Raw genomic sequence first — 24,168 nt, forward strand, 5'->3', positions numbered from 1 at the left:
AATTTGTGTTTGGAGATATTATATAGAAGAGACATTGCTGAAATATTCCATAAATTCTGTAACAGTATTTTATAACAGTATTCTGCAGATTATGCAAAGTCAAAATTCACTATTTGATTTTCCCTGAATGCCTAATGTTTAATCCCACTTTTCACACTGGGTTATTTATTAACACTCGGTAAACAAAGCATTATATATTTATGCATATCATTCAGATTGGAACCTTACTTTTTTTCCAGAATGGAAAACCATCTCTTGCTCTGTATTTTATTATTGATTCCTACCTTTGCATCATCAGACGTTTTGGTAACACATGTCAGAAACATCAAGGTAAGTAATCATCCATGTATGGGGCTCCCATTCTTCATAGATTAACTTTCTGCCATTTATCAGCATTTATCAGAGAGTTCATACAGTGCTGCCACCAAGAGCTTTGTGTTTTCTGTTACCAGTGAACACAAGATCAGACTTGGGACTCAGAATAGTTTACCTCTAATCAGCTTCAGTTTTGAATCAGCTCTGAAGAAGCTTTCCTATTGCTCTTTTAAAAAGCATCACTTTCCTCTGTTTTCCCTGTCATCACCACATAATGGTAAAAAGTGGTCTTATACTTAAATGTGTAAAACAATTGGTGCTGCCAGGGAACTGACTTTAGCACCTGCAAAACAATGGAAAATATCAGTGAAAAGGTGCCTCCAAGAAGCAGAAAAGAGATGTAACATGGCATCCAGATAAATATGTCCACTATCCAAGTGACATGGTAGGATTTTTCTCAGAACATTTGAATGTTAGCATAACATGAAATATATCTCTGTCCCTCAGTGACATGAGGGACATCATATCAAGATGCATCTGACAGGACTCATAGATGACACATCTATGTCCCTCATTCTGTTTTTGACTGGATCTCTAAGACAGTGCTTCCTGATTTTCTGCCTTATTTTCTTCAGTTAAGTTGCCAGCCACTCCTGCTCATCTCAGTAAATTATTTTCCTCTCTTTCAGTAGTTACACACTATGAGAAGTTACAGAGGGCAAATCTCTTTAGGGGGCATCGTAGGTGAGTGAGTAGAACAGGACAAAGCAATTTACAGTCAATTTCTGTTGATTAGGTTATGGTCTTTTCCAAGACTTTTTCTTTGAAAATCAGGATAATAACATACGTAACTTTTAAAGATCAGCCTGAGATTTATTGCTGCAAACTGGAGATGCCATAGATTCTTGTTATTTAACCATTATGTTGCCCAGATATAATGTAGCTTTTTCCTCCTGATTACCATACTACCTGTTGTTCTCTATATGTCTTGCAATACTAAAGCCTTTCTGAATGGAAGATGTCCAAAGCTCTGTGCAATGCTCCATCCATACATGCAGAACACTACAGAAAAGTCAGCTGATTCTCCCAGTTTTGTTGTATACTTTATGCAAATGTAATTTGATTGAAATGGAAGAGATTGCTATGTAGTGTGAAGGTCTCAGTCCCCATCCCTGCCTTGGCTCTTTGAGCAAGTAGTATGCCAGTGAAGAGTGATGAAGCATGGCTGGAAGTCTGGCTGGCTGGTAGCGTTCAAGCTGTCAAAGCTGCTTTTAAAGCCATAGTCAAGTAAACACAATTGGCAGACCTAATTCTGCTGACAATTGAACAAAAATCCAAATCAAAGATCCCTAAGTGCACTTGTACACCTTGTTCCTACGCATGCAGCTGCTAAGGGTAGGAAAGTTTTTTCTAGATTAAAAACTACCCCTAGAACTACATATTCAAAGCAGGGGTGGCAATGATACAGCCTTCCTTTTATAGACCTCTCATTTTGGCAGCAGCAAGACTCCTACATAGGACACAAGGAAGTTTATTTTTCATAGCTTAGCAGCATTATGGTCTCTTCTCTGTGATTTCCAGTTAGCATCACTTGGGATGATGAAATCTTTAATGTTGCTGTAGATTTGGAAATAATTTTCATGCTGTATTTTTCCTATGTAGTACTTAGGGATATATGCAAATACTTCATTCAGTGTTGTGAATTCCCAGAGGTCACTTCAAGCTAACTGTACAGTCTTTGCTGAATCTCTTAGTCATGCTGTATTTTAGTTTCCCAAGCTGTAAAATCAGGGCTTCTTTCAACAAGTACTGTAATGGGAGCCCTCTTTCCCCTCCCTGTTTTCTTGGGAGTTCAAATTGCTTTTTTCCTCTGCTTTTCCTCTCCAATTTCTATAGACTTTTTGCACCTATGTTCTTTGCTGGTGCCACAGCAAAACTGTAAAACAAAAGCAGAACTTATTACTGTTATACAACTGAAAAAAAATGCTAATAATTGGTGCAATTGGGCAAATATATGGAAATACTATAGAAAGATTTTATCAAGTAACTACACAAGGTAAAGCATATTAAAATCTCAGTTTGGTCTAGAATTGCGTAATGTATTTTCTAATGGGACACTATCACTTTCTGCCCACGTAGCTTAAAATGACCTTGATGTTGGTGAGGTCTCTAGCTACATCCAAGCGAATTATTATGAATAATAAAAAAAATAATCACAGAATCACAGAGTCACCTAGTCCACTCCCTGTGCAAATCAGGGTCAGCTAGGGCAGGTAGCCCAGGACAATGTCGAGCTGGGTTTGAGTATCTCCATTGAAGTACAAAGCAACTAATACCTTTCACTGAGAGATTTATCTGTATTTTCTTTCTCAATGAGAATGGCAGAGTACCCCGAAAAATATTTACAGAATCAGAACAGAACTCTTTCAAAACTTCTGTAGGATCCATAATTCTGATACTGTGCACAACAGCAATTCTGTAAAAATTAATTGCAGGTAAAATATCTTTTCATTTAGGAGGTAGTAGTGAGAATTGCAGAATTTGTAATTAAAGAACACATTTTTGTAGGTTTTTTGTATTCTTAAACTGCTTGGTAATTCCACTTTAAGGAAAAGTTTGTACCAAACAAACTGACATTTCAGTGACTTACAGCTTTTCATTTCCCAGGGTCCATACCTCAGTTTGGGTTTCATAAGGGAAAATGGTTAGCTGTAATGACAGTATAGGTATAGGAAAGATAATTTCAGTTTTGGAAAGGAAGGATTTGAATTTGTGTGTATTCTACAAAGGCATGAAAAAAGCCCACATAGGTTTGTGAAACCAGAGGGACATACACACAGAAATCACCTGTATGGCAATAACAGTTTGAAAGATGAACCTAGAGAATCGTACGCAGACTTTTTGGCCAGACTGCTACAGAGGTTGAGAAGCCTCTCCCCCCAAAACCTTGCATTACTGTCGATTTAATATAGTGTCTTGAAAAAAACTTCAAAATAAAAAATAACCCTCTGTTTCTCAATTTCCAACCCATAAAACTCCTAACTGTGAAAGGTAACAAAAACCTTAAATGTACCTGAGATGTGTACCTGACTTGATACTTTATTGTGTCTTTACCCCTCTATTTGGTGGAGCAGGTAAACATGCTTGCACAAAATGTGATCCATGAGGCTCTTAGAGCCAAAAGAGATAAGGTATTTGCAGCTGTGCTTACGGGAATTGAGTTACACAAGCTGTATTTTAACATGATTCAATAAGTATGTTTGAAGCCTGTTCTCTCTTTCTGAAAAGAGTACATGGTATTTTTGTAGAGCTTCTGATATTTGCACCTACTCTGGGAGCAAATATGCCAAAAAAGAGTTCTAACAAACAGCTTTTGGTTTTTTTTCTCTCCACGGAGCCTTTCATAGTGACTGCCTCTCCTCTCTGTAAGCTTGCTGAATTACTATCTTACCTATTCATGTTAGAATGAGAGGCTGTTGGGGTGAAACAGGAAAAATTTAGGAGTAAGTCTGAAAGAGTATAAGGATGGGTGTGCCTGATAGTTTGGACGTGTGTGTGACTGGAAAAAAATGTACAAGCTTGGTTTTTATGCTTTAATACAAACACCTTTTTTCTTCCAAATGAGAATTAGTTTGAAAAGACAAAATATATACCACAGGACCCCAAACTAGGAATTCCCAAGAAAAAGATGTAACCCACAGGACAAGATATTCTGTTTTTACTTTGATGTCATCACTCAGCCAAACTATACTCAAGAATGCTGTATTAAGCAGATCTTAGTATGTTCTTTAGTCTCAATGACATTTAAATATAAATGGCTATGAGCATTCAAGCTGCTTTTCCACTCACTCTCCCCTCATCTCTCAGGCAATCCATTATTGTTTTTCAGCTGAAAGAAGATAACTTCTTCTTGTGTCACTTGAGTAAAATACAAAATCAGGTGAAACCCAAAAGATTCACCAAAACTAGGAATGCTATAAGCAAAATAATTATACCTGCCTCAGATGCCTTACTTGCTCTTCCCTCAAATTTACTTCAGTTTACTAATGAGGGCCTTTCTCAAGCCTTCCTACTCCTGGACAACTTCTTTGGTCTTGGAAGCAGAAGACAATTACATAGGTGCTAAATGATTTATTTCTAAATGCAGCTTTCCTACCTTAGTTATGATTTTTTTCCATGTTTTTCTCTTTACAGAAGCGAAATGCTGATAATGACTTGGTGAGTAAGGCTTGATTTTGTCTGGGCTACTGAGAGAGGTTTATAGTGACAAGAATATTCTTACTGTGTTCACAACATGTTTCTATGAGGCCAGACTGAGCAAATTAATATTTCTGAGTGTGTGACAAGGGGAGTAGCCCAGAGTTGCTTGTTTTAAGCAGTAGGACTAACTAGACAGTAGCTTTCCAAGCTCTGATGGAAACTCTTGGACAAAGAAAGAGAATGAACAAATGATTTTTAACCTTGTTGTATTTGAATAAATAGCAAAGTTGTTTGAAGTCATGTCTGTATATCTAATGGACATCCATTCTATGCTGGTTTTATTTTTACTTTTATTTTATGTTGTAGTTATTTCTAAGGAAGACAGGAGACCTCATCTCTGAGTCTGATTCCACTTGGCATCTGGACTCCACTTCAGCAATGCTTAAATGCTTTGACTGTTTGGAGACCTTCTTAATCAACCAGCCATAGATCAGGTCCACCATAAAACACCCAAGGTTCTTTCCAGTGCTGGTTTTGCTGCAAGAAACAAGACCTTGTTGTGGAGTTGCCTAAGGAGTTAAATCTGTTACCTGTGCTTTCATATAGTCTCCAGCAACTTTATACCTAAGGATTCAAAAAGATAAATATCGTTCTACCCATTTCCTTGTTTAAAAAAGAATGAGCCCCAGTTGTGAGGAAATTTAAAATAATGTAAAATTAATTTGGAGCCATCTGGAATTGTTTAGGTCTATTTTTAAACAAGATGACTACTTATATCCCTGCTCTAGGAGTCATCCACTCAACTGATAATTACAGTCACTAATACAGAGGGGCAGCAGTAAGTTGTGCTCTTTGACTAACCATAATCAAAAGTCACAGTCTCAGTAGAGAAAAAACCCTGATTCTTGTAATGGCAGTATCTTTGCTGTGGTGGTAGTATTTTGTTAAAGAGGCTATAGTTATAACTCATGGAATAGCGCCATGATGGCAATGGGATAGATATCCAAGGAAATACAGCTGTGCTACAGTTCTTATGATTAGGTCTTTCCTGTTTTGCTTTGGACTGATAGAATGTCCTGCCAAGATTTCTTTTCAAAAATACAATTATAGCTGGTTAACAGAGACATCAGTGTAACAGCTGGCTCTTTTTTTTTTTTTTTCATTTCTCAATTTACAGGTTGTCAATGGGATAGAAATCTATAGCATGAAAATTGATAGTAAAATAACTTCCCGATTTGCCCACAATGTCATCACCAGTCAAGCAGTCAATCGTGGAAATGTACATAAAGAAGTCGTCTTTGATGTTGAACTCCCTAAGACAGCCTTCATTACCAACTTTAGCATGTGTGTAATCTTTACAATATTGTTAGAGAAGACTAAAAAATCTGTGCCAACGCAACTGGGAGAAACTGAGCCCAAATGTTTGCTTTTACTTCGCCATTTGATAGATTTCTAAATGCCTCACGGGTAATTTTCTGATACTATTAAGCTAACATGCAAGATACTTGGAGAAAGACAAACATTGGTACATCTATAGAAAAGATGACTAATTTTCAATTATTTATATTAATCCTCATGAACCTTAGGGAATGGGGGATCTTCTCTGGAGATCCAGTCACCTTTTCAGAAATACCACTTACTTACTCTGGTGTTATCAAACACAAAAAGTTCCATTACTTAATTTCCCTGATGGCATTATAGCTTAATTTATCTCTTCATTTAAAAATCATATTTGAATGAAAGGCAGGAAATATAGTTATTCCTTTACATTTGTACATTTAGTTGCAATCATATGCAATTCTCACACCATTATGAGGTTTAATTCAGTTTAAACACGTCCATCTCTTCTAATCACACTATGCCTTTTTATTTTCAGTGAAAAGAAATAGTAGTATTTAGGGCATAACTACTCTTAATGCAAACTAGAACTTTTATTTTAGGATGAGATGAATCCCCTATGAGAAATGCTCGTTTAGTGGTCTAAGGATGAAATGTTCAGCTGTAGACAGCTACATTTGGACAGATGAGTCTCACTGAGAGAGTTGTTTTGACGTTAGATGAGATGAGATTGTCAAGCTGCTGAAGTGTAGGAATATGGCAGATGCAAGTAGTGTTGCTGTCAACCCAGTTTTGATCTAATTCATTTTCAAAGTAAAATTTGGTTTAGATTCTCTTAAGATACTGAGCACAGAGCTCTTCATTCCAGCTAAATTCACCAAAAAGACTAGCTTCAGTGAAAGTCTTCAAATCTTTGCAATATCAGAAAGTGCAAACCAGTCAGTAAAGGGAGAATTGCCAATAGTAGCTTTTCACTTATCAGTGCATTCAGCTAAACTCAGACTTCTTCATCTGCAGGACAATTGATGGTGTCACTTATCCTGGAACTATAAAGGAAAAAGAAGTTGCAAAAAAGCAGTATGAGAAGGCTGTTTCAAAGGGCCAGACTGCTGGTCTTGTCAAGTAAGAATGATGTCTTCTGTGGCTTCCACACCACCATCCTATAGCAAATTGTGAGATTGGAAATACCTTGTTCTGGCGTATTTCTGAAGTTTGTTTTTTACAGGAGCAAAGAACAATCATTAAGTTAGAGTTATTGTGGTGTAAATTATAAAAAGGAAATACAACTTCTGACTACGCAAACAGTATTTGCAGTTACGGAAAAGCTGCTTCTGCAACTTCTCCTGTCTTTGTGTGACCCATTCCTGGGATTAAGCTCACTGGGAAACTTGAATAAATTCTACACTGTTTGAGTATGATTTTAGCAGCAGATCAAAATTCCCATCTTTGTTTTTGAAAATTTCTTTTTGAAAATCATACTCCACCAACCCAAACAATAAATATTGTGAAAGAGGATAAAGGTATTCTTTTTCTTACCCACTTAAATACAGAGCTTCAGGAAGAAAAACAGAAAAATTCACTGTCTCAGTCAACATTGCAGCAGCCAGTGAAGTAACTTTTGAACTCACATATGAGGAACTGCTGAAGCGACAGTTTGGAAAATATGAGATGTTCATCAAAGTAAAACCAAAGCAGCTTGTCAAAGATTTTGAGGTAAATGGCAAACTCTATCAAACTGGGTACTGTAATTTGAGAGATGATGAAATTCTATACAACTGTTGAGAGTGGAGTACCATGGTCAATCCCCTTGGTTCACAGGTAAGCTAAAGGCCCATGGTAATATTTCTAATGAATCACATGGGTAGTCCAGTATGCTTTAGTGCAGGTTTTTATTTGTAAGCCTGACAAATTCGCTCAGCTACTAAGCCTCCAAAAGAAATGATATATGGAAACTGAAAAAAGCTATTACAATGCTTTGGCGTAAAATAGAAGAGTAATAACTTTCATAAATGCCTTTGTAGCGTAAACTACAACTTTCTCTCACCACCATGAAAATACGTAATCTTAAATTACAATGATACATATATTGCATTCTGGAATACTGCAGCTTTTGTGTGCCAAAACATGTCTTTGATCACTCCTATCACCCTTGCTAAGACCTAGCTCTAAGGCAAAATTTTTTTCCATTGTATGCCCAGAAAATGCTGTGTAAAAGTCATTACAAAACTCAGCATCTATGAGAGTTTATGCAGCATAATTTTAAATACACTATGATAGAAGGCATACTGAAATGTACGTCAAAGTTGGGCACAACTCACAGGTAATGGCTGGGTTATATTTTTGAAAGACTTGAGTATTTATTGACATTTTACAAAATTCCAGTGTCTAGCTTTCAAACAAGTTATGTTTCTATTAATGTTGATTTGTTTCTAGCTTTGTTTTTAACTTCTAGGTATAAAAAGGCCTGTTTGGCTCATGGTGTGTCCACACAAGTTGGATTGGTACTGCCATTCTGAATTACAAAATTTATTTTGCTTTTACAAAAATCCCTCTTTCACATCTGTAGTTGCCTACTGATCCTCCTGTAAATGGCTAAATTGATATACTGTGGGGTAATCAATGACAATGAATTTTCAATTAATATTTCAGATTGAAGTAGATATCTTTGAGCCGCAGGGTATCACTGAGCTGGAAGCAGAAGGAACATTCATCACCAATGATCTACAAAATATAATTGAAAAAAAGTTTTCAGACAAAAAGGTATAATGACTGCTGCATTCCATAATTTATTTATTACTGTTCTAATTCTGAAATAATGTCAGTGCAAAAGTGCTGTAGTGGCTAGCAATGGAAGTGAGAGGAAACAAAGAAATAGAAAAAATACAATAAAGGCTTGTCTGTGCAAATGAACTCTGAATTCCCAGCTAGCAAGCTGAAGGCCATCTCCATGCAGGTTGGAAGCCACGTAGCTGTTAGCATGGTACTGTACCCAAACTAGTAGGCCTTGTCCCACAGCAGTAGTTGGAAATCTGGATACTGATAGGACTATTTCTTACAGAAGAACTGAGTCAGTAACAAGTAGTTTCCTCATGTATGGAGGTGGTAGAATTCCCAAGACATAGACAGCCCAACAGCCTTATCAAAAGTGTCATTCAGCGTGGAGGGCTGACCTAAGGAAGAAGGGAAAGTAAACATATGAAGAAAGCTCTAGATAGCAGCCTTCACATATCAGTTACCCATCAATATATAAATACGTATGGATACAAACTAATATGTAACCTGATAAAACAGGTTGTTCTCATGTCTGTGAATATAAATATACTAGTTTTACAAAAACATGAACAACTTTGTGTTCTGTAGAAAATTTTCAGCTATTAAGGTTCAGATCTAATGAAAGCTTTTCTTTTCAGGGGCATATCTCTTTCAAGCCAAGTCTTGATCAGCAGCGAACCTGTGCAAATTGCTCACAGTCTGCCTTGGATGGGGATTTTACTGTAAGATATGATGTGAAGAGAACAACGCCAGATAATTTGCAGGTAAACCTGACAGCTGGAAATTTGGAACTCTTGAACAGCTTAGCTTGCGTAGTAAAGCTCAGGGAGCAGCGAGGGCCAGCTGTTCCCTAAAGGACAAGGAGCTGACAGCACAGGGGCTTCACCAGCCAAGAGCCCACTCCCCACAGTATGTGAGCAAGGCAGACCCAGAGATGGTAGCCAAATTCCACTGAGAGTCCAGGTCATCAGGCGAGTTTATGGCGATGAGGCAGCCCAAGGTCAAGGTGGGAAGTCAGTCTGCAGGATGGGATCCAGATCAGTGTGGTCCATGGACAGGAACAGGTATGGCTGTGACACAGCTGGAGACAGGGATTCTTACAGTGTGGCTCAGGCAGGGAGTAAAGGCCCAGGCTTGCACTTCAGTGAAGCTCCTGGACCCATGGACAGAGATGAGACTAGTCATGGCCATTAAAGCCTATTAGTCCACTTAGGGGCTAGACTCTAAATGAAAGTAATTTCTTCTTTATTAACTTTATAATATACAAAAGTATATTATAATATGCTATATAAAATACAAAGGTGGGTTTTTTTTAGTTTGGTTTTATTTTTTTTTTTACCTTTTATTTTTCAGATTGTCAATGGCTACTTTGTACACTTCTTTGCACCAACAGATCTCCCAAAGTTGCCCAAGAATGTTATTTTTGTAATAGATATTAGTGGCTCAATGTCTGGAAGAGAAATACAACAAGTAAGTTATTATATTACTATAAAGTCCCAATGGAAGAGCCTCTGTTGTGATGAAAGGGACATGGTGGCTTATAGTGCATATGCGCTGCTTAAGCTATACCAAGTGGTTTCAATCTGTGACCTCTCTAATGTTCGGTACCGTAAGTACTAGTTTGAAGCATTACTGTGGAACAAAATTCTATACATGTAGGCTATATTTACTTATAAATATTATTAGTTCAAAACTCTCAATATCAACATTTCCAGAGAGCTCTGTCATGTGTACTGGACAGTTCCAAAATTAAAATGTGCATACAGTATTATGTGCATAATCTATGTTGTTCGTTCTGTCTCCTTGGGGAAGCAGCAGCTCTTTTCATAGTTAGAACTCCTGATTCTAAGCTAATGCTCAGAATTTTCAGGTTTTGGTGCAGCATCAAAATATCAGTGCTTGCTTGCATATGAGCTTCTCCGCCAACTTGTAGCTACCCATTTCCCATCACTTCCAATTTTCCATGCCATCTTACCTCAGTGTAAGCAATGATCTGTGACGGGAGACCTGTTTTCCCTCTCAGCTATGAAGATTTACCAGATGTAATTGCAGCTGGCTGACTTCACTGAAGTTACTCTGAAATAGACGCAGGGACTAGCAAGGACAGAACAAGCTCAGAATTTTTCCATGACACACTGTAAAACTTAAAAATACCCAAATGCTGAGAGATTAATCATGTAAAATCTTTAAGCACCTATTTCATTAAATGTTGAACTATAAGTTTAAATCTCTTTTGTCTTACAGACAAGAGAAGCACTTCTAAAAATCTTAGATGACATTAAAGAAGATGACTTCTTCAATTTCATACTATTTGGTAGTGAAGTACATACCTGGAAAGAAACATTAATCAAGGCAACTCCTGAGAATTTGGATGAAGCAAGGAAGTTTGTTCAGGGCATTGACACTGAAGGCCGTAAGTACTTGACTGGACTTGCCAATAGGTCATTATGTAAGTTAATTTATCAATTTGGTCTGTGGACACAGTGCTACAGCTTTTTTTTTTTTTTTTTTTAATTACTGGTGAGACATTACTAAAGTTGAAATTTACTCAGAACATGACATCTATTTTTCCTTCTGTTTCCAAAGTCCAAGTACTTTTCTATCTAAGCATCTCCCTGCTTGCAAACCCATATCTTTCATTTTCATACTGTTACGAGATCTCATCAGATTCCAGTGAAAATTGAGCATTTATTTTGACTGTCTGTGCCGAAACCAAATTTCTGTGGCTACCTTGCAGTGACAAATTTATATGGTGGTATAATGAGGGGAATAAATATGCTGAATGCTGCTCATGAAGAAAACCTTGTGCCCAAGAGAAGTGCTTCTATAATTATCATGTTAACAGATGGCCAACCAAATGTAGGTAAGTTTGTGTTGGATGGAATAACAGAGTGAATTAACTAACAAAAAAATGCTCAGTTAAAATTGGTCTCAATCTTTGACTTCTGGATGTTTTCATGATTGAAATGCTACTATACTACATCATACTACTAAAATAAGTTTTTGATAATGGCTCCTAAGAAATCTAAACATGACTAGCCACATTTTGTTTTGTGATAATTTTATCTGTTTATGAAGAAAACTCAAACTTTTTCTGGTTTGATGCAGGCATATCAAATACTCAGGACATTCAGGCACATGTAAAAAAAGCCACTGAAGGAAAATATCCCTTATACAATCTTGGCTTTGGCTATGGTGTTGACTACAACTTCTTGGAGAAGATGGCACTGGAGAATAAAGGTTTGGCTCGTCGGATTTATCCTGACTCTGATGCAGCTTTACAGCTTCAGGTATAGTAATCACAACTTAAATTAGATGAGAGATACATTAATTCAGATAACCGTACAGATGTATTTTGAAGTAATCAAAATCTCAAAGGGTAATCTGGTACTAAGGTAATCAAGAGTCTGCTCTAATCGGAATATTAGTTGCCTTTAACTTTCCCCTTCCTTTATATAAGCAGAAAGTAGAACGACAGTAAAAAGGTGATACTGTGGACTATGGAATAGGGTTCAATACTTGGCATAGGGTGACACAAGTTGTGGTTCTGAAGGACACTTTGGTGTGCAGCAAAATTGCTGCAGTCATTATATCTCCCATACCTCACAGATCATGTAGTTGATGTCACGTCAAGGGAAGAGACGGATGACAGAGCATAAAGGCTCTTATATTCTGTCTTTAGGAACTCACTTCCAGCAGGTGTATGGTAAGACCATACTTCTGAAGCATTTAAGAGTTGTATAAGGCATGAGAACAGGTATATAAGCAGTACAGAGTTGACCTATTTTACTTCTCACATTCCAATAGCAGCCATCTGAAAAATTCACCAAAGAATTTAGATACTGGATTTCATTGCAAGATCTGCAAAAATCAAATATCTAGTCTCCTTTGGCTTATGTTGTCCCTTCAGTCTCTGCAGGTAATAGATCTAAAAACTTATTTCTATCAAACGGGGAAGCTTGGGATCCCTCTTGAGTAGCATTAGTGGAACTCATCACCCAGAGCATGTTGTTTTCAGATATTTTTCCTCTGTCTTAGGGAGACTGAAGAGTTTTTATGGCCATTCTCTTTTCTGTTATTTGTAGGTTTGTAGGCTTTGCACTCTGAGATTTAACTGAATATTTAAATATTTCTTCTAAAATGTACTTTCTGTTTTCATTGCTGACATAGAATAATGTTTCTGGGTATGGATCTACCTATAAATTAAAGAAACAATGATAGTTAAATGTTTTCCTTTTATTTTTTTTTATCCTGTAGGGGTTTTATGATGAGGTGTCAAATCCCATGCTTACAGATGTGGAGTTAAACTACCCAGAAAATGAAATATCCGACCTAACTAAAAACAGTTTTAAGCATTTCTATGATGGGTCTGAGATTGTGGTGGCTGGGCGCTTTATAGACCACAACCAAAACAGTTTGACTGTAGATGTGAGAGGTGAAGGCGTAAGTATGGATTTCTTTGACTTAAGTGCCTTGCTACACAAAATGTCAGACAATCACAATCTGGCAATACTCAAAATATTTACTGATATTTCTTTACCTCAGAGACAGGAACGTGTTACTGCATATGTGAGAAACTAAATGCACCAAAGTCATTGCTTTTAAAACTTCAAGTTACTTGCCTAGCTCAGTCAGGTATACTAGGGTCAGTCTGGAACAACTTTGTGCAGTGTGACTGGATTAGCTTTGCTAACAGATATTTTTTATTGTTAGTTTAGTCTCTAAATACCCCACCTGCTTTGTTCAGGAGCCAAATATTCAGTGTTCACAGACACTAGTCTTCATTGGATGAAGAAAACTGATGTATGAGCCAGCTGAATATTTGAAATGCCTTCCTCTTAAAACAGAAGCCTACTTCTAATACAAACCAAGTGATCTAAATACTCTTCAGATCTGCATTCTGTAAAAATATTTGCCCCTGATATTTAAGAAACACAACACAAACATATTATAGATGTTATCATAAATACTGTGAACTGCATATATGCCCCATGCACTGTGGTGGGTATATTAAGTACATTATATGAAATTAGATGTATTTCATAGAATCATAGAATGGTTTGGGTTGGAAGGGACCTTTAGAGGTCATCCAGTCCACTCCCCTGCAGTGAGCAGGGACATCTTCAAATACATCAGGTTGCTCAGAGCCCCATGCAACCTAACCTTGGATGTTTCCAGGGTTGGGGCATCCATAGCCTCTGTGGGCAACCCGTTCCAGTGTTTCACTACCCTCATTGTAAAAATTTCTTCCTTATATCCAGCCTAAAACTACCCTCCTTTAGTTTAAAACCATTGCCCCTTGTCCTGTCACAACAGGCCTTGCTAAAGAGTTTGCCCCCATCTTTCCTATAGTCCCCCTTTAAGTACTGAAACGCCACAATAAGGTCTCCCTGCAGCCTTCTCTTCTGCAGGTCGAACAACCCCAACTCTCTCAGCCTGTCCTCCTAGGAGAGGTGCTCCAGCCCTCGGATCATTTTCGTGGCCCTCCTCTCAACCCTCTCCAACAGTTCCATTTCAAATACAAATAACGTATTATTCGTAAGTTAGCCAGCATATCTGCTTGAACATGTTCCTGTATGAAATCAGTGTCATAATCAACTTCTTTAAATCCTGAGTAACCAAATCCTAATGAACAAAAATGCCATGTGAAGTTGGAAACTGCATTATGTCCTATACCATACACCACTAACCTTCACAGGAGCAATGGAACAAAACCCTGGTACAACAGTGGCAATTTCCTGGGCAAGTGCTGTGTAGGACCAGACAGTTTTTCAATTTAATAGATTTTCTGATGTGAAGGTCTTGATTCTGGGAGATTCTGGAAGTCCCTGGTTACTTATGATACAGAGAAGTTTTCTTATTCCTAACAGGCTAATGATGCCCTATCATATACTACACAACAAGATACTGAGCAAACAGCTAAAGCTTTCCAAGAACAAGAATACATATTTGGAGATTACATTGAAAGGCTCTGGGCTTATCTCACCATTGAACAGCTCCTGGAAAAACGGTAATTATATCTAGAATAACATCTTAGCTATGAACCCATTAAGCCCTCTGTCTGGTGTAACTTCTAGAATGTGAAGCTGAAATTCTCATCACACTGAGGTGCCAGTGGGAAGGCATAAAAAACAGTAAGGAAAATCTCCCAACCTATTCTCTTCCCCAACCTTAGTATTCCTGTTTCAGATTGCAAATTAAACAGTTTTAAATGATTGCAAATATAAAACACAGGTTTTGCCTTTTTCTTGGATAGCCAGGTGTATCAGATGTGCTCTGAGACTATGACAGATATTCCTTATTGATAAATTAGCTGCAGAGAAACAACTTCACTTTAAAGAAAAATATTTAATCCTGAGTTCAATGAGTAATTTAGCAAACACTGATGCTAGGAGTCTCTACCTATATTCAGTATTGCAGCTACAGGAGAAGAAAAGGAGAATCTTACAGCCAAGGCCCTGGATCTCTCACTAAAATACAAGTTTGTAACACCACTGACATCCATGGTGGTAACAAAGCCAGAAGACTTTGACAATCAGGATGGGATTGCCGATAAACCCACTGAAGGTAGACATTTTCACAGTTTTAAGTTATTTGAGAAGCCAAGTGTTCCTTTGATGTTCCCCTGATGAAAGGCTCTCATGTGGGCACAGTTTTAAACATGTATCTGAAAAATCTACTTTCTGAACCTTGCATGTGTATGGTTTATGCAAAATTACTTTTTATTGTAAAGCTCATTTCCATCAAACCATCCTTCATTGCTAAATATAGGCAAAATCCTATAAATCAGGAATAAGTGTTTTTTAAGCTACATATATAAAATATTACATCAAAAACCAAGAAGCATTTCTAATCTAATAATCCAGCTATATTCAGATTAGTTCACATCACCTTCTTTTTTTTTTTTCTACATACTTCAGTTTAGGGGTAGGTGTAGTAACGTCTTTCTGTGTGAAAGGGGAAAATTTGCATGAGATCTTCCTCTTGCAGGATTTATTGGGTTGTAAAAAGAAAATTATTACATCTGTAAAACAGAGTATTCATGCACAGTGCAGAAAGAGAAGCAATTATATTGAAAGTGCACAATTTGTTCTCAACTCCTCTGATACTTTGGCTAATTGTTAACTCCTTGCTCAGTGACACACTGTGCTTTCATATAGTTCAGCCTCTTTGTTTAACCTGTGTGAAACAAAATGACTCATTTCCTATTTAGCAAAGTAAGGCAAATTCTATCTGCTCAGTGCACCACAAAGCCACCCTACCCTCACCTATATGTGTTGTTCAGGCCATCCTCATCTCTCCCTCGTTCAACAGGTCTGACAAACCTCTTGTGAGGCTTTTCAATCTCTTCTGTTAGCATCCATTATTTCCCCAAATGCTTGCTTAGTGCCCCTAAAATTTTCTCCCAGGATCTGTGTGGTCTCTGTGCTGGCTTCTAGATGAAAAACTTTCTCATCTCCTAAATTTGGCATGGTAACTTAAGGCATTTTAGCATAACAGAGATACTTTTTGGAGGTTAGTGGGTTTTTCTTTCAACTGCAGTAAGTCCTGAAACCAATTAATTGCTAAGTACCCTTCAATTCTGAATAATGCTTCAAGCATTCTGCTGATAAAAGTTTCACTTTATTTTTCGTAACCATCATAATGGAATACTGACATAGAACCACTTCATGTTTAATTTAACATTCAAGTCACTATACGGCGTAACAACTTTAAAGTTTACAGCTGGACTCCATAAGATGGAAAAACTTACCCAAACATCTGACAGAAGTGGCATCCACTCAGAGTGATCTTCAGCTCTTTGCTTTCCCTTTCCAGGTACTTTTAGTACAAAGGCCCTTTTCTGAACCTCTTTCCAAGTAAATCCTCTTTGTATATAGAAAGTATAGAGCAGTAATAGGAGAAAATACTCAAAACACTACTGCTGTATAAGAAACGAAAATAATTTCTACATACCCTAGAGTCTAGATTCACAGACAGGATTACTGAATCATCCAGTCAGTATTAACAGGATGATGCAAATGCCTTAAAAACCACAAAAGAGTAAAACTAAGAAGAAACATTTTGCAATATGGAAATGACATAACAATAAAACAATTACTAATAGCACTCTTGTCATATGCAAAATTAATTGCAGTTTTGCTGCCCCCCATAACAGCTTTTTACTTTCAATGTCTTTCTGTTTGATCTACAAATACAGAGTTGTGTTTGATCTACAAATATAGAGTTGTGTCATTGGGAAGACATGGAATTTTAAAATACTGAAGATATCTGGTTGAATTGTCAACAGTTTTAAATTTCTTTTCTTAGAATATGTTTTAACAGGGTCAGAATCCTTCCTGTTTAATCATAAAACTGACACCGTAAATTTCTCTTTTGCTTCCTTTTACTTCTTGCCTGCCCATGGTAACAGCTGAAGGTATGTACATTTCGTATTAAATTTACCTAATATTCTTAACTGTTAGAGATGGATTTCCTGCAACACTTACTTGATCTAGGATGCAATATTTTCATAACATTCTTGGTGAATAAAACAAGACTGTGTTATTAATAGATTAAAACCTTCTCAGCTGGAAAAGTTTGTAAATACCACTTTCAATGTGGTTCCTCCTATCTCTGATAATTGCAGCATCCCACCATCACAAAATTCAGTCCCAGTACAATGAAGTTGCTTTCCAGGGCTAGCACTGTTGACTCCTGCATACCTGTGTGTAGCAGTCTCTCATCCAGAGATGTCTTCATTGATGCTATGCTTGCTGCTTCTTCAGCACAAAGTCCTGTCTTCAGACACCTCTCCATAGCTTCAGGTATAAAAAAAAAGACTAGAAAAATGTGGAAGCAAGTGGGTAAATCTTATTGACTTCCCAGTAGTACAGTTTAGAACAGGATGGCACAGAGGAATCAGAGAAGAGCAGGTTGTTCCAGCCCCTTACAGAGCAAACCCCATGCCTTTGGAGAAGTAACATTTTTGCTGAAAAGTAGGGCATGCTTTCTGCCTGTTCATGACATTTGCTTTGTTGCAGTACTAAAACTGTTTTGAATAAGTTTTTCTTTTTAGGTATTTAGAAATTTGTACACAATTACAAGATTTTGGAGTTGGTTTTGGTGGAAGGAGGGAAGTGGGAGAGATTGCTTTTTATTCTTTCTAGCCTCTAATATAACATTTTGTTTCATTCACAGGACAGGGTCTCATGGGTGTTAATCGGGGTAAGTCATTAGTTTAAGTTTCTGAATGAAGCAGCATCTGTCAAAGGAAATTGATTCAGACAACTGAAATTACTAGAGATAGAAACTGCCTTTTCTGGGTTTACAACTCTATTTTAACAAATACTACCAAATTCTGCTTACTGCTAAGATGTTGTTCACTGCTAAGAACCCACTTAAAGGTTGAACAATACCTGATGAAAAAGTTTCAGCTAAATAGCTTTTAAAGAGTAAATGCCAGTTCATCAAAACACTATTTTTTCCTGAAAGCTGTTTCCCAAGAACAGAGGATGGACTTGAATTTACATCTCCTTTGGAATTATATAAAGCAAGGGACTACGATGTCATCATAGCCATCTCTGGCTAAATTAATATGTTCAGTTACTTATACAAAAAGAAACCGCTTTATTCAAGAAAGAGAGACAGCAACTGACCCTTCAGATTGCTGGTTGGGCAATCCTGGAAATGGGAGAGTTAGATTTAAGTCTTTGCTCTGGAGATTAGTCTCTGCCTCTCTCTCTCAAGCTCTCTGTCTCTGTCTAGTTTTCTGAAGTCTTTACTGAAAAGACTTGCATTCATTCTGGAAGATAAACAAATGTCAAAAACCTCAGAAGTTTTCAATGGGTGATGTTGCATTTCCTTGCTGATAGCTTAATCCTTAAGTGTGAGATATTTGTGTCATATAGCTACATTACTTGGGCCTCGTGGAAACCATGAAAGCAATTTAGACTGTAAGTGAAATCTGTCTCTATCCTGAAGCTTTGCTTGATTCAAAATGGGCACGAACTTTCATTCCATGGACTATGTTCTTTAAAAACGAGGATGGAATTAGCAATTTACCTATCATATTAACTCCCCGACATCTTCCATATACTCTGCAGGTAGTGTGTAAATATTCCATTTTGATGAGCGTTTTTCTAACATTTTTTTTTCTTTAGTCTCTGCAGCCCCACCCCTATCTTACCTATATACAGCACACCCCACATGGTATACAAGTGGTGAGTAGTTTGAGTACTGTCTGCTTAGGAGAACAGAAGAGGGTATTTAAGACTAAATTGCACAAGTCTTATGAGTCTTTTAGATAAGTCCCTTCCACAAAAGCAGCCAATTTTTTATTTCCAAGAGGCTAGTATTCTAATTTGCTTTAAACATCTCTAAATGACTTTTAAATATCAAGTCACTGAGATTATATATGGTCATTTTCTCAGTCCTCCTTCCCATTGCTAGGCTTTGTGTTGGTAACTGCCCATTCTCTATTCAGATTAACTTCCTGCCCTCAGTAATACTTTCATGGCCCTCAGAGATAAGCACTTAGAGGTGGCCATCCTGAACCTACAAATCCATGTGCCAAATTTTGCAGTGGTCAAGAGACACAGGGTGTATGTCATGTGCCTGGGAAAGATGAGGGAAAAAGGACATCCTCCCCTTTGGGGAGGTGGTAGCAGCTTCCTCGGGACCCCACCGCTCCTTTGAAGGATGGGCTGGACTAAGCTGGGCATACAGCTTGTGCAGGGACCAGTTCCTGCGCTTCCCCAGCATCAGCAGTTCCATTGCCACAATGTTAACTCTTCATGCAGAACTTTGAAGCTGTGTATCACGATACAAAATGCCAGTGATTTACCTTTACAGTTGATGGAGATCCACACTTCATTGTATCGGTGCCACAAAAAGAAGATGCCATTTGTTTCAATATCAATGAAAACCCAGGTGCTGTGTTAAAGTTAATAAATGATCCAGTTACAGGTAAGTTGTTAAATTTTTTAAATACAGTAAACCAGGATACTTATAACAAGATGTCTTCTGTTTAAAGGCCATTTCTTTCTTTTATACTTAGCAAAGTTAGTAGGTGTTCCCGTAGCTGTGACAGGGTACCATTACCGTGACTGTTCTCACTTCTTGGAGCAAAATGAACTTTCAGACTTTGTTGGAAAAGCACTGTGAGAGTTGAGAGACATAATTTGTCTCAGTGAGTAGTAGTACCAGTAATAAAATAATCCTTAGGTTGCCATTTCATGGAATACCTGGTAAAAAGAGACCGATATCACACAGGCTATTTGTGCCCATAATGGACTCGTGCTCTCGGAGATATTCAACTTTTCTCAGTAAAGTGATTGTTGTCTTTGTGGAAATCCACAGAACAGCCCCCAGAGCTTTATTCTACTTGGACACAAACATCAACAAGTAATTCTGATCTATTTTTCAACTTCTATTTGTTTCCTTGAGTTGTTAAATTTCGATGAGGCTCCTTGACATCAGTTGATCAGGTCCTATCTGTTAATCAATACTTGATGTTTCCCTTTTACATTAGGCATCACAATCAATGGAGAACTCATTGGTGATAAGAGAGCAAATAGTGATGCAAAGATCCAAAACACATATTTTGGAAAACTTGGCATTGCAAATAAGCACCTGGATTTAAAACTGACAGTAACTCCTGAGAAGATCACAATTCAGAATGGCAATGAAAAAACAGGTTTCACCTGGCTTGACTCAGTCACCTTGCAACAAGAAGGGTAAGGCTTACAGGAAGAATATCAGGCTCCTGTATTACTCGCTACACTTCTTTTACTGTTGATCAATAATATACTTTTAAGATTTGTTGTCTGAATACAAAAGAAACTGATCCAAGTCCTGCTGGATTCTGCTCTCCACTTTGTTGTATAACTGCCGAATGATTATTCATAAACTCCTCTGCTTGGGATAAGTAAGTGAAGAATTTTCACTGATTTTCTGGTACTATGGGTAAGGTAAAACTAGATTTGGTATTGTACTTAATGCAACAGTGTCTTGCAAGTATTTAAAGAGTAACTTTCGACATAGTGTGTAGTCTTTCAAACAAGACATAATAATGTACTGTAAACAATCTCCACTTTAAGAAATGGAAATTGTGATATTTATAGAATAGGTACATTTTGCCCTGTCAGCAGGTATATTTTTCATGAGATTTATCTATTACAGAATCATGTGCACCTGTGCAAAAGGAAATGTAGAAAAGAAATGGGCAGCATCTCCTCCTCCTCATTTACATTTTCATTGTGTACCTGGAACAAAATTACTACCTTCTCAAAGTATGGCACTGCAACAGAAGGAGCACCAAGGCAAAACTGTTACTCATACAGCATGCTTATTTTTTTTATTATGATAGCCAGACTGATGGTATCACTAACACAATCAGAAGCAAATCTGCTTTATCCTAGCACTAACCTAGACAGTTCAGGAGTTGTCTTTGCTGAAAAACAAAAGGAAAAGGTGTCAGGTAGCATCCAAGCAAGGAAGTGATGGTTTTATGAATAACATTTTCATTACTGAGCATGAGGTCCAGTATCTACATATCACTAACTTACCGGTGATTAACTGAGCTGTTATCGGATTAGTTTTGGTAGAAACATCTTGCTGAAAAGTTTAAAGGCTAAACAGCCTTTTACAGTGTAATTTAGTATGAGTCCTGGACTGTCTGTGAGCACACACAGATTCACATGGACCAAACTAGGCAGCAAAACCTGTATTTTAAAAAACACTGAGCAATTTAGAAAGCCACGTTTGTTTGTTGGACAAGTTTCTTCTTCTCAAGTGTCTTCTCATTGCTGTTGACTCTGGGAAGCACAATGCCCTAAGTCAAGTTTTTCTTTTTTCCTCAGTTTAACTTTGATAATTAACAGCAAAAAAAATCTGGTGCTCTCAATGGGCGGTGGTGTCTCATTTGTTGTTGTTTTGCATGAAGTATGGAAGAAACATCCTCTCCACCAAGATTTCCTAGGACTGTATACATTGCAAAGTGATAAACTGTCTGAACAGACCCATGGATTATTAGGTATGAGTTCATTTAGTGTTTTCATGTTTGCCTTTCCTTATGAGGCTACATAATTTGTAGACACACTCCTGTACTTAGCATTTCTGAACTGAGATAGCAGAGGAATCTGAGATGACATTGATTGGCCATATTACGATTTCTGACAAAATATTCTGGGCTCAGACTTTATGCATTACCTTTTCATAAATTCCACTGCTGCTCCTGAAATCACTAGCATCCATTGTCCTCACTGATGTCTTTAAACCTCTTTATCTTGCTAAATCCCACCTACAGATTTTTTTTCTTACTACACTATTTCTCCAGTCTCTTGGATGGTTTGATCTCTCCTTTCATCTTATCACCTTTCTCCTAAGTACAAGCACTCTGAGAAAATACATGCGTTTGCTTGATCAAAATTTGCCAAATCCCCATTAGTGCATCCTTGTAAGAAAAGGAGTTGTTAAGGTATATCTTGATTTACTAGCATGTATTAAAAACACAGAATGCCTTGTATCATCTAAGATTTTCCTCATATTAGCTACATTCTTTATTCTAGTAGAAGGTGAAGTTGGTAATTCAGGGATCAAAGTTTAAACGCCACTAATTCCTGTTTTCTGCCAGTGTAGTGGGTTTGGTGGTATGCAGTCTCTGTTGGAAAATACGCAGATAGCAGCCATTTTCCCTTGCCTTCTAATTTTCACTTACAAAATCGGATAAGGGCAGCAAACATTCATTTTGGGTCAATAAGTTTACTCATTGTGGAAAATTATCAACTGCTGCAAACTTACTCTTCTCAGTCGTGGTATGCACTGTGAGGCCTGAGGAGAGCGAGCCAAGGTACCAGTGGTAGTAGGTGTTAGGTCCATGTGTCCTGGGAGGTGCTGTAACAAAACAGAAAAAGAGCAGAGTAAGGATGGAATGTTATTTATACTTTCCTGCTCCAGTCTCCTCAGGCTAAAGGACTTCACACAGAAGTTATTCTTCTGTAGTATGAATTGCAAGTAGCAAGAAAATTGCAGAAGCCCACGTGACATGTGTACGCCATGTTACAGTTTGCTGATGTATACATCTCATAGCTATTTTCATCACCTTTGACTTTGCATCTGTACTTGACTCTAAATCTAAATCTAAAAATCCATGCTCATTATAGCACTCCAGCAGCATCCTGCACCGGCCCAGACAGGGTAAAAGTGTGCAAAAGCTAATCCTGGTAGGAGTGCAAAAATTCATTAGATGTCAGCCCTGTTCTGAGCATAATCACATCCAAAAATTTCAGAGATCAACACATGCATTATTTTATTAAAAAAAGGTAAAGACTTGGAGAGTGTATAATAAATACAACTGAATAGACAAGACACAGTGAGGATATCTTGAAGGATATTTAGAAGAGGCTAGTTTTACTGTGCACGCAGAAGCTGGAACTTACATCCAGGTGATATGCACAGAATTCTGGTTTATAAAAAGAAAACAATACCATAGGCATATGTCCAAGTGTATACCAAACTTGGTGTTTTCTTATTCATTCAAACCCCTGAGGGGACACAGGAAATAGGTTGGGACTGTAGAAATTCTGGGGTTTCTGTTTGGTTTGTTTCTGGTTTAATGTGTGCAACATGCCTGAAATGGTGATTTTGGCTTCTATTTTCAGGACAGTTTTTCCACCCCATTGACTTCACCATACTTGAAATTCATCCTGGGTCTGATCCCGAGAAACCAGATGCCACAATGCTTGTTAAAAACAATGAACTGACAGTAACAAGGTAAAAAATAATTAAGTCCTTAGCAAAGACTTAGGAAAGATTAACTTGTCAAAGTACAGTTTCTGATTTGATAATCACATGACTGTATTTTCCCTTTCAGGGGCTGGCAGAAGGATTTCAGAAGAGATCCTAAGCACGGCGTTGATATTCCTTGCTGGTTTGTTCATAACAATGGAGCTGGGCTGATAGATGGTGTTCATACAGACTATATTGTTTCCAGTCTGTTTTAAACAGCTACAACTTCCTCCAAATTCACGTGCATACAGAGTATTTGTCTGGAAGAGCAGTATTTTTCAATGTTTAAGAACTATTAAAAATACATAAGCTTACCATGTTTGGCAATGCCAAGCTATGACGGATTCTCACAGTTTTACTGCATATTTGATCAACTCTTAAGTACTGAACAGCTGTTCTGCTCATGTGCACAGATACCACTCATCCCCTGAAATATCCTTGTTTTATTGAATTAATTTACTAGTTTTAAAATTCCACCTTAAAATGTTACTTTGTAAAATGTAACAGAAACATTCTATCCAATTTTAAATCAGTAACTGAGAGTTGGGAGTGATTTAAATAAAAGCATCTGTACTTAATGCCTTGTTCTGTTATTCCGACAGGTATCAATGTTTTCATTCTGGTTTCACAAAGCCCAAGATGCCAGGTACAGTCTGAAATTCAACACTGGAGGACAGCTGACAGACCAGCACATATTTCCAGATAATTCAGTAGTACCTAAAACCCCCTGACCACTGACTGTACCGTGCTGCGGGCTGGTGCAGTGCTGTCACT

At 37.5% G+C, this 24,168-nt stretch overlaps 1 protein-coding gene across 1 annotated transcript; it reads left to right on the plus strand.

Moving 5' to 3' along the window:
• Positions 1 to 219: 219 nt before the first annotated feature.
• On the plus strand, positions 220 to 23,972 carry LOC142058711 (inter-alpha-trypsin inhibitor heavy chain H3-like). The gene is made up of 21 exons (XM_075096360.1): positions 220 to 330; positions 4,510 to 4,533; positions 5,693 to 5,859; positions 6,871 to 6,975; positions 7,404 to 7,566; positions 8,503 to 8,613; positions 9,264 to 9,389; positions 9,979 to 10,095; positions 10,870 to 11,038; positions 11,363 to 11,488; positions 11,734 to 11,915; positions 12,883 to 13,068; positions 14,496 to 14,635; positions 15,038 to 15,192; positions 17,806 to 17,832; positions 18,768 to 18,827; positions 19,459 to 19,572; positions 20,138 to 20,342; positions 21,468 to 21,640; positions 23,268 to 23,379; positions 23,480 to 23,972. Exons 1-21 carry the CDS (start codon positions 241 to 243, stop codon positions 23,607 to 23,609), a joined length of 2,682 nt encoding a protein of 893 aa, XP_074952461.1. The 5' UTR covers positions 220 to 240; the 3' UTR covers positions 23,610 to 23,972.
• The last annotated feature ends 196 nt before the right edge of the window (positions 23,973 to 24,168 follow it).

The sequence above is a fragment of the Phalacrocorax aristotelis genome, chromosome 6 (genome assembly GCF_949628215.1).
Source record: "Phalacrocorax aristotelis chromosome 6, bGulAri2.1, whole genome shotgun sequence".
Classification (NCBI taxonomy): Eukaryota; Metazoa; Chordata; class Aves; order Suliformes; family Phalacrocoracidae; genus Phalacrocorax; species Phalacrocorax aristotelis.

Excerpts from the sequence above, each read along its gene's own strand:
- LOC142058711 (XM_075096360.1), top strand. The coding sequence starts at position 241 with ATGGAAAACCATCTCTTGCTCTGTATTTTATTATTGATTCCTACCTTT. Across the intron at positions 9,390-9,978 it reads CAACGCCAGATAATTTGCAG|ATTGTCAATGGCTACTTTGT; the intron begins GTAAACCTGACA and ends TTTATTTTTCAG. Across the intron at positions 11,039-11,362 it reads GGGCATTGACACTGAAGGCC|TGACAAATTTATATGGTGGT; the intron begins GTAAGTACTTGA and ends GCTACCTTGCAG.